The sequence below is a fragment of the Etheostoma cragini genome, chromosome 15 (assembly GCF_013103735.1).
Source record: "Etheostoma cragini isolate CJK2018 chromosome 15, CSU_Ecrag_1.0, whole genome shotgun sequence".
NCBI lineage: Eukaryota > Metazoa > Chordata > Actinopteri > Perciformes > Percidae > Etheostoma > Etheostoma cragini.
The window spans coordinates 5,740,909-5,751,353 of NC_048421.1; the positions used below are offsets into that span (position 1 = coordinate 5,740,909).

At 41.4% G+C, this 10,445-nt stretch overlaps 1 protein-coding gene across 3 annotated transcripts in view; it reads left to right on the forward strand.

Annotated features, from left to right (window-relative positions):
• LOC117957512 (alpha-1,6-mannosylglycoprotein 6-beta-N-acetylglucosaminyltransferase B) overlaps positions 1–10,445 on the forward strand; it is a 51,223-nt gene that overhangs the window by 20,250 nt on the left and 20,528 nt on the right. For all 3 annotated transcript variants that reach the window (XM_034893317.1, XM_034893316.1, XM_034893315.1), the window contains exons 7-8: positions 1,509–1,673; positions 6,127–6,296. In XM_034893317.1, the coding sequence (XP_034749208.1) occupies positions 1,509–1,673; positions 6,127–6,296 (335 nt within the window). The remainder of the gene's footprint in view (positions 1–1,508; positions 1,674–6,126; positions 6,297–10,445) is intronic.

The following is a 10,445-nucleotide window of genomic DNA, read 5'->3' on the forward strand; positions in this document are numbered from 1 at the left end:
TAATTCCACAACACAGTCAGCTGAAGGGTATAAAACATGAACTGAGCACTGGGCAATAGTTTGACCTACAGCTTAAGTCCAAGTTCCTCGAAAGCACAAGCAGTCAGGAACACAGTAGCTGGTTATTCAAGTGGGAGGCCAAAAACGCGAGCATGTCCTTGTCTCTGCAGGTTAGTTTCACACACAGTCACTGTGAAGAAATGGTAAATAGACTGCATTTACATAGCACTTTTCTCAAACCACTCAAAGCACTTTAAAATACAAGCCAGCATTCATACATACATTACATTCCAATGGTTCCTGAGGTACCAAGGTACCACCTGCTCATCAAAGAAACATTTACACTTTGACACGTATAAAGCAAGAGCCAGGGATCGAACAGCTGATTGGTAGACAAAAACTCTATCTTCTGAGCCACAGCCACACAAAGGTATTTATGACCATATTTAGCAGTGACAAGGCAGCTGGTATGAAGTTAAAAATGCATAATTAGTCAGTCAGTTTGAGAAATGACAAGCAAAACATAAATGGCAGAATGCTAAAAATCATTGTGCTGTTAAACTACTGCTACTGTAGATTTGGTAGCCTGAAACTGATGCTACAGAGGGCTTCTTTAACTTATTTCCCAAGTTGAAACAGAGCATTTAGAGCTTTTATGTTTTGATTAATCAATTTGAATACCCCCTTTACAGGATGCTGGCTGCCATCCCCAGTTTCCATTGCTGTTTGCCTTTCTGCCTCATTTGATTTTTGTTTTCAGCATCAACAAATTATGCATTGTGCTTTTAATCACTCCTCATAGTCTATCCCACCCTTTGCCTCTCCCTGCGTCCCTCTTTCTCCCCAGAGTAATGTACAGCCCGCACCACGGGCCCTGATGATGTGGATTCATTCCACAGTTCTACCTTCTGCTCTAATTGCCAGCCTGTATTCACTGAGACTAATCCCTAGGCTCCCCTTGGGTACTCTTGAGAGCAATACTTCACCTGCATAGTGAGAGTACAGTACAGCTCTGTATATAGATTTTTGTCTTTGAGAATATCTTTCTTTTGTGTGTTTGGGAAAGGTAGTCTGTGTTTGTGTGCACCAGTTCCTCTTCTGTATATTTCTAAGTCATCTGTGCTCCCCCATGCAGCTATTCCATTGATTAAAGCTCACATGCTGGTATTGCTCTGTGATGCAGTGATTATAGTGAGGCAGAGGAGGAGATGTAAAATGAGAGCAGACTATTTATGAGGATGATCCAGAAATCCCTCAGGCAACCTGTCTGAGAGGCCTAGCCCAAGGGCACTAGCAGATAACATGATATGACAGCCTCTATGTCCTCGATACTCTCCTCTAATGAAAAGAGATCCACTTTTATGTTTTTTGCCATATCCCACCCCTTCTGCTTCAGGCCAAATTATCAATCTGAATGCCAGCCTGTTTCTTAGTCTACGGAAGAAAAATGAAGCACTGGCTTATGAGAATGATCAGAAGTTCTCTACACTTGTGATCCTGTCTTCCAGGCTGTCTTCCAGTTTGACATCCGGGCTCTGCTGGAGCAGGTGGGCTCAGGGAAAGAATCACTGAGCTTCATGAAGAGGCGCATACGCAGAATGGCAGCACAGTGGGCCTCCGCTGCTCGACGGCTGGATGACAAGCTCCGCAACCACTGGAGAGAGCAGAAAAGGGTGAATATGAGGCACACACATTATGTTTCTGTGCACACTGGAGGACAAAAGTGTGGGATAAGAGAACAAGTCTGTGTTGTGGTTTTATCTTTTCTGAGCGATTTTCTTATTTTCTATTTTCTTATTTCCTGTAACTCTAAAAAAACACTCTTCCTCAGCTTCTAATTTGATCTAGATTCATCTGTTTAGGCTTTAAAGAGTAAACCTCTTAGCACATGATGTTTTGGATCAAACATCAGAAAGCCAGACAGTCCTTTAATGCTCGGCTGCTTAGTCTTCAGCGGAGAGTTTGTTGGACGAACATCTTGTTCTTTTATCTTCAGTTCTCGGTGTGTGTAAATTGAAGCATGCTGAGTTACAGACAGAGTAGATAATGGTGCAAAGGGATCCCTAGCCGGTGGTTCATTGGCTTTAGTGCACTTTCACCACTAACATTTCCAGGGACATTTCCACAAAGTGTCAAAGAGTGCTGCCTGCTGAGAAAGACATCTGATGAAATTGCGTTAGATTCCTTCTAGCGTGTGTGTTAAAACCTTTACAAAATAACTTTTAAGGAATTAACCCAGAAACATCTTAATTTCGAAATAGACTGTAAATATTTCTATCACTTAGATTTATTTTAATTGCAACAATACAGAACTTCTCACACTCACTGCTACACTTTCATCCCTTGATTGAGTTGTTTTTGCCTTTTTGTGGCTGTTTGATATGTTAATGACACAAGATGATTTGTTTGATGTTTACATGTTTCCGTCTTGCTGAAAATGGGATGCCAGCAGTATTCTTTTGCTTTGAGCTGTGCTTTTTTTTTTGGGGGGGGGTCCAGAGAAAATAGTAGTTAAAATAAGGTGGTGTTAACCGCTCAACCAGTCAATCCGTCCATCCACTTTGTTTCGGAGCCACAGAGATTATAAGAGTATTAAATAACTTTACTGCAATGTGTGCAGCTCTGAGTGTGGTTCTCTACCTAATCCACTCTACACTCCCATTTATATACAACATAAGGTTTCTTGTCACCGCCTGACATCCTGGGATCATTTACCCTGACGAACATATGACTAACACCGTAAAATCTTGGCAGAACAACATCCTTGTAGCAACACTATTTTTATACCCAAACCATTGGTGAGTCATAAATAAGCATGCTGAAATTTGAAAGACCTTTACATCTGTTGAATAAATGTGAAAAGTAATGTACAAGTATTAACTGGAGAATATATAGTAATCATATTCATGATGTATACAACTGAACATTTCTACATCATGTTCAGTTTGTGAAGACCAATCAACTGTGAGAGCTTTCTGAAGTCTGAAAGAATAACCCCTATGATGTCACAGTTATGTCATCAGGGTTATCTCTGCATGGGCTGGAGACTTGTCATTAGGGTCGTGTGAGTTAAGCCAGGTCTGCGTAGAACCAACTCAATCCCGAGTTGCTCTGATGTCATCCACATGTGGGCAACGATAATCTCACGAGATCAAGGTGCCCTCAGGTTTGAGATGCGAGCAGCGCAGTTGCTTTTCACAAACTACAAGACCCAGGTGGACCCAGGGCATGTTGGGAAACACCTGCCTCTCAGCTGATTTAACAGCTGATCGGTTCAGAATCAAGTCAAAATGATGACATTTTATATAAACTTCTTTTAGAATCTGAGAGATTTTAATTGCTATTTGTGTGATTTAAAAGACTTATTATGTACCAAGCACGTTGTGTGTCTGATAGTGAAGTTTAGAGATGGTAGACGAAATCTGTTCTGATTACGGATTATCTACAGACTGTTGTTTCGTAACATCAGCAACAGATTGCATTTTGACAGCTACTCTGTGTTAATAAAAACAACTGGAGACTGTGTACAAGCTAATATGTGCCTGAAAACACTTTATTAAATCAGAATCTGGCCTAACAGGATGTAAGTGTTTCTTTGACTTCCTGTTCAGCATGAAGGCTGCTGGAATCGACTGGAAACTGGCCGAATTTACCGCTGCTTTTTGTCACCGCCACCTGCTGCTGCCACCTGCTCTCGTCCACTTTACAGGCGAGGCACAGTTCACCTCGAAAGAGCCTGCTTTGCTAACTGGGGATGTGGGGTTTGAAAGAAGTGGCCAATTACTAGGAAGGAAGCAAGTTTTTTTGTTTTTTTTGCCAATTGATAGGGGAAGTCTCATGAATATTCATCCCTGAATGGCTACTACTCGTTGCCAGCTGTGGTTGAGTTGGTTAGGTCAACGTAAGAGGAGTGGGATTGGTTATGGTTAAGGGAAGAATGTCACAGCGAGCAAATCATGGATTAGTCTTCCCCTACCATCCTGTAAAAATAAAACTGGCAAGCAGGAAAGGTCTAATGGAAGGCTATCCAGTTGCATTATGGGAAGTGCAGGCTCCTGTGTTGTGGGAGCTTTACCCACACAAGGGAAATGTTTTTTTGTTTTTTTTAAACTCTCTCGTGAGTGCCCAAAACATAATGGAGGTATGATACAAAATCACTAGGATAATTATGGCCAAGACATTTTAACTCATAATGTTATTTTTTCCCATATTTTTTACATTACGTCCCTCTTTTTAGCATTAAAACTGTCAAAGTCAGCACCCTACTAAGAACATACCGTATATTCAACACCTGTTAACAACTGTAACCAAATCATTTCCATATGTATAAAATGGTTTTGTTTAAAAAACAATATCTTAAGCATTTCATGTTCTTCATTTCCAACATCTGCAACATGTTTATACGCATGTCTGTACGGAGTGTCGTATTAATAGAACACTGTGATTATATGTAGGTTTGCTTCTTATAGTGAGAAAAGGCTGAAGATTGCATTGAGGAGCCGCATTTCACCAAATTGTTTCACTGCGAACATGCGGACAGCTCTCCAAAAGAAAAAGAAAAGTTGCTTGATACTCCAAAAGCTTAAAACAAACACAAGGAATGAAAGACATTAATTTGCAGCGTTTCGCGTTTGCTAAACGAGCTGACAGTATCCTGGCGTTCTGTTGTGTGCTTTTCATCAGTTTCTTTCATTGGCCAGTTTTCAGATGGATAAATCAAAGCCTGTTCTGTTAATAACAATTTGCGGTTCCAAATTTCTTCCTCACTGTGGAGAGAGCTGTGTTTTGACAGTCGTAGTTACCATCCATAAACCCGACCCTGCAGGGTTGCCTTCCATCGCTGAAACACTGAGTGCTGTTAAGAAAACAGAAATGGACAGATTTGTAGAGAGTAGAGATGTTTTTCATGAAACGTCTGTTCTCTCTTGCTCTTTAACGTGCACTGAGAGTTTAGCATTAATAAAGCATATTCCGCTCTTACTTCACCCTCTAAAACTCTTGATGTGGTACACATGTGATGTTGGAGTTAGGAATTATCAGTTATGTTTTAGTTTTATCAGGTTGTACTTTAATTGGACCAAATAGATAATTTTTTTTAATTGTGACCAAAGATGCATTCACTAGGAACTTCAGTTTGCAGGCTAGATAGCTAATTAGCTCCTCAACTCATTTAACAGCATGTACAGGTTAGTACAGTATAAGAGAAAAAGGTATTGAGCCATATCTAGTTATACTGTAATATTTAAGTCTGGAAGGCATCCAAAATCAATTCAGCCTAGACGTACACATACTGGACTAGCCAGGGAAACATTGGTCAAGTCTAGGTACTAATATAACTTATACAGACATGTAACTTAGACATGTAAATATAACTATATAACGCCTATCAAACCCCCATTAAAACATTTTTAAACCAGGCCTTATTGAAATGAAATGAAGTAAAACATAAATATGCAAGACTATTCCGAAATAGATTTTGGGTGGAAACAACTGGTTCCTGTCCAAACTGGTGTCAAAGGTGTTGATGTTGATATCTACTGTAAGATGTGGAGAGAACTCACTGTCACACTTATAAACAACATGGTGAATAAATGTGTGGTATAGCAGATTAATAAAATTGTCTTTTGAAAGTTTTTTTTTTTTCAAGACAAAATTAAATGCTGCCATCTGTTAAAGAAATCTGATTTAATTACATATTTAACAGTCTGAAAATTCCATTCTTCCCCATCGGCAATTAAACCGCTCGGTATCGTTCTGCATATCAATTAGCCCTCGGTAGGTCAACTTTCATTTCAACTCTATGCACAGTTGATTGTATTCTTAGGAGTTACGTTGGTGTGACTATGCTTATCACTCTTCTTTCTCGCTTTCATTAGATACACAATTCTATTAAAAATTTGACATTGCGGATCCATGCCAAATATCTGAATTTATTCATGTGTGAATCTGTTTAAGCGTTTGTGAAAATTGCTTTTGCAAAAATGTCAGTTAACCACCGCAAGGGACACGGAGATAGTCTGAATATAACAACCATAAAAGAGATGGCTTGATCCGTACAATGCAAGTGAAAAACAAATTCACACAAAGCACATGGCCTTGACTTTTCTCCTTTTTATCTTTATTCAGATTCTAGTTCATGTGGGCTTTCTGACAGAGGAGTCTGGGGATGTATTCAGTCCCAAAGTGCTGAAGGGGGGTCCTCTGGGTGAGATGGTGCAATGGGCCGACATCCTCACAGCCCTCCATGTGCTGGGACACAACCTCAAGATCTCGGTTTCCCTCAAGGAGCTGCACGGGTACGTTTTACATTGGACTCTTTGATCCTGTTATTTTCATGCTGTGGGTAGAACTGCTGCAATTGATGTACAATTCTCTGCTTTTGTGTGATGATGTTTCCTACCATCCAATTTTAATGTGAGATTCTTTGGGGCGGCAGGATAACCGGAAGCCCAATCGTGGCGCGGTTGCCCACACACTGTTTTTAGTCACCTTTGGCCACAAACCGACAAGCTATCTCTCCTCACTCCAGAGTGCTGTTTCAGCCTGAGGGCGAGACAGCATCCCTACAGTTTGTGCACCTTCTATCCGCCGCAGCTCACGGGCTATAGTGCTATAATGAGCTTGTGGCTCCACTTCACACACACAAATGATTATGCAAGTGGACATACACACACACACACACACACACACACAGGCTTACAAATACACATTTACAAAGTAAAACCAGATGGTTTCATTTAAAATGATAGGAATTGATATATATACACAACATGCCTCCCAGTCAGTCTAACCAGATGGTGTCATCTAAAATAATAGCAATTGATTGTCACACTGGCCAGGTGCAATGAAAGGAGTTCAGAAGGCAGATGGGTCCAGTCCTGTCTCAGACATTTTATTGGCGGCTTGATCTTTCAAAGCTTCTCCGGCTTCACGCTGGCTGGTTCGGGAAAATGACGGTGTACAAGACGAGATTTCCTGTTGATTCTTCTCTGTCAGTGGGTGGTATGAAGCTGGCGCTGACAGGCTGATAATAATGTACACTTGTTATTGAGTACTGTAACTCTTGCTGTAGAAGGATAAGCGCATTGATGGGCTGCCCTTTGATCTTAAATTTCAGGCTGTGCTGAAAACGTTCTCCATAAGAATAGACTAGGGAGATCAGGGATGTGGGGAAGATGCTGCAGTGGGCATGCTTCTACTGGCCGTGCTATTATTTACCTCACTAATTGGTGTAGTGGTGTATTGAATCACAGCAGTCTGTCTCCATTGGGAATACCATCAGGAATGTTTAAGAAATTGCAAAAGACTTGGGAGGAAACATCGGCCAAGGCTAGGGCTCGTGGGTGTGGGTGTGGGTGTGGAGGGTGACTGTATTGAGAGATTATATGTATATAAGTCTGCAGTGCTGTTCCATTAGGGCTGATTTTTTGGTCTTTTTTTTCATCAGGAAATGAAATGTTCAGCCTCAGAGAAAATGTAATGGAAGGCTGAAATTGAAGCTAAGTAGGTTGTTCAGGCCCAGACCATATTCCCTCTCCCCACGATATTATTATTATTTCCATCTGAAATTGGCCAATTAATGGCAGATGCTGACCATCCATAAATAAATCCCCCTCACTGTGACTCTTAATGAATAGAAAACTGTAACATTTCTCCCCATCCCTTACTCTCCCACACACTATCAAATTGACAGATTATTATGTAGGTTGTGCTCATACAGATCGCCCCAGGCTTGTATCTATTTACCAAATTACTCTATTATTGCACCATAATTGCATCATCAACACCAGTGCAAGTCTTAAACTGCAAGGAATTCTCCATAATAAGTGAAATGGTGGCAGTGTAGAGTAGACGTTGAGATATGAGTTTGAGACTTGAACCTTGTTGACAGAGGTTCAGTCCTGAAGTAAGAAAGATAGATCCATGAAAAGGGAGAGCCATTGTAGTAGTAGTAGTAGTAGTAGTAGCAGTAGTAGTAGAACAAAATAAGAAGCACAGTCCTGGGTTTTATTGTAATTGAGCTGGCTGTGACATCACTTCATTCAGTAACAGCAGCCCTTCTCGTACACTGTGGGTGGGGGGTCGGTGGGGGGCCCTGCAGCGGTTTTCAGAGTGGCAAAGACAGCTGTCACTTCCGCTTGGGGATCCCACCCTCTCCCAGAGTGACATGGGTAATTAGCCGGCAACAGAGCATGCCGTCGCAACACCTAAGGAGAGGAGGATGGGGGGAGGATGGAGTGAGAAAACAGAGGAGGGGAGAGAATAACGAGGGTTGAAGTAGCTGCAGACTGTCAAGTTTCACCTGTTCTGTCAGCAGAGTGGAGAAGTAATGTACGTACACACACTGCCACCTAGGTGTTGTGATCCAGAGAGGGTTCTCAGATTCTCTCTGCCTTCTCTCTTTTACTCATGCTGATGTATTTTTATTGTTTTCACACACTAGTGTGTCTCAGGCTCTGGTTTAACATGCAGGATATTATGAGCACTGCTGTGCGTAGACATTTTTTGTGATGACGGTTCCATATCAATTACGTCTAGTGGGCTTCATTTAATGGAGCACATCAACAGAGACACCAGGGGATTTCACCTGGTTTCTCCCTGCAAACGCACTGACATGCCTGAATTGTGATCAGTAACCTGGAAGAATGATTCAACAAATGTCCAATTGGGGGTCAGTGGTTTCTGTAATCCACCACTTTAAACTGTTGGAGTAATGACAGGGATGTGCAGGGCAGCCTCAAGGGTGAAAAACTTGAAATCAAAGCTGTCTTTTCTCTCGAAGCTCCAACAAAGAGCCTAATTATGCCGCGTGTTTCAGGTTGTGCCTTTCTATAAGTGCTGACGCTCTTTTAGCCTGCAGCCTTCTGATTGATGTGCCGTTGTTTCTATGCTTCGAGATGAAACGTAAAAAAAACCAGCACTGAAAAAAGCAGCCAGTGAAATAACCTCATATGGATATAGATAGATAGATATTTATTGATCCCAAAAAAATGGGAAATTACAGTATATGTGTTAAATGTTAATGTGCTGTATTTATATAGCGCTTTTCCAGTCTTAACGACTGCTCAAAGCGCTTTTACATCTACAGGAAACATTCACCATTCACACACATTCATACACTGTGGCCGGGGCTGCCGTACAAGGTGCCACCTGCTCATCAGATAAACACTCACACACATTCACACTCCGACGCGCAGCACCGGGGGCAACTCGGGGTTCAGTGTCTTGCCCAAGGACACTTCGACAATGACTGCAGGGGCGGGGATTGAACCACCAACCTTCCAATTGGCAGGCAACCGCTCTACCACTGAGCCACAGCCGCCCCGTTCTTAATTGTGATTACTATAGAGCATTTAGCTGCCCAGAGTACTGTCGTCAGTTCTTCTAAATATGTTATCCTTAAGGATACATTATTTTTTGTTTCTTTTTTTTTTTTTTGAGATTTTCACAGGACAATTCTTGATTATTATTTTTTTTTTTTTCACCAAAAAGGTTTAAACCGATTTTTTCACAGATTCCTTTTGCACCCAAAACTGTTATATTTTCTGCAGGATAGGGACTTTTACCACAGTAAAGTAAGAGGTCCTCTTGTGGTGCTGACAGCTCAGAAAGTACTTCCAGAATAGAAAAAATGGGAGAAAATACAATTGAGCTGCTGATTTTGCACTTCAGTCCATCTCATTACTAGGTAAAAAACAAAAACACAAAAACTGTTTAAAATCTGAATTTACCGCAGATGCAGTGTTTGTATTATTGATGTTCCGTTCCTCATGAATGCTAATATATTTCCATTTTCCTTTTTTGTGTTTTGTTTAAATAAAAGCTGAAAATAATGAGCTCTAGTTCCTTTTTATACAGTGATGGTGCAGTGGATATGAGACATGCCTTTGGTGTGAGACCTGGGTTTGATTCCCACTGCGATACATCAGTCAACGTGTCCCTGAGCAAGACACTTAACCCATAGTTGCTCCAGAGGCGTGCAACCTCTGACATAAACAGTACAGCAATCGTAAGTCGCTTTGTAAAAAAGCGTCAGGTAATTGACATGTACAGTAATGTAACACAGTTGTTCAACACACAGTTAGTTGTTGAATAAAAGCCAGATACTACACATCAAACTACAGCTGAATCTAATCACAACAGCGTCAACGTCTGAGTTTTTGTCTCCTCATGTTGTCCTGCAATCTCAAGTGGTTGATTAGCATGCCAGACTGGCTTCACACACAGTGGCACATCAACTCTCCTCTCTGCCCACGTCATTCCCCTCACACTGCGAACTCGCCCTGCCGCCCTCAGTTAACCCCTAGACCCAGCCTCAACCCCTCATATGTGCCTTGAAATCTTCCGCTGACTAGTCCTCTCCCTGTTGGACATACACTTTATACACCCTTCCTTTAAGAGGCAATAAAGTCCAACTATAAAGTCTCTAACACTCTATTGTCTCT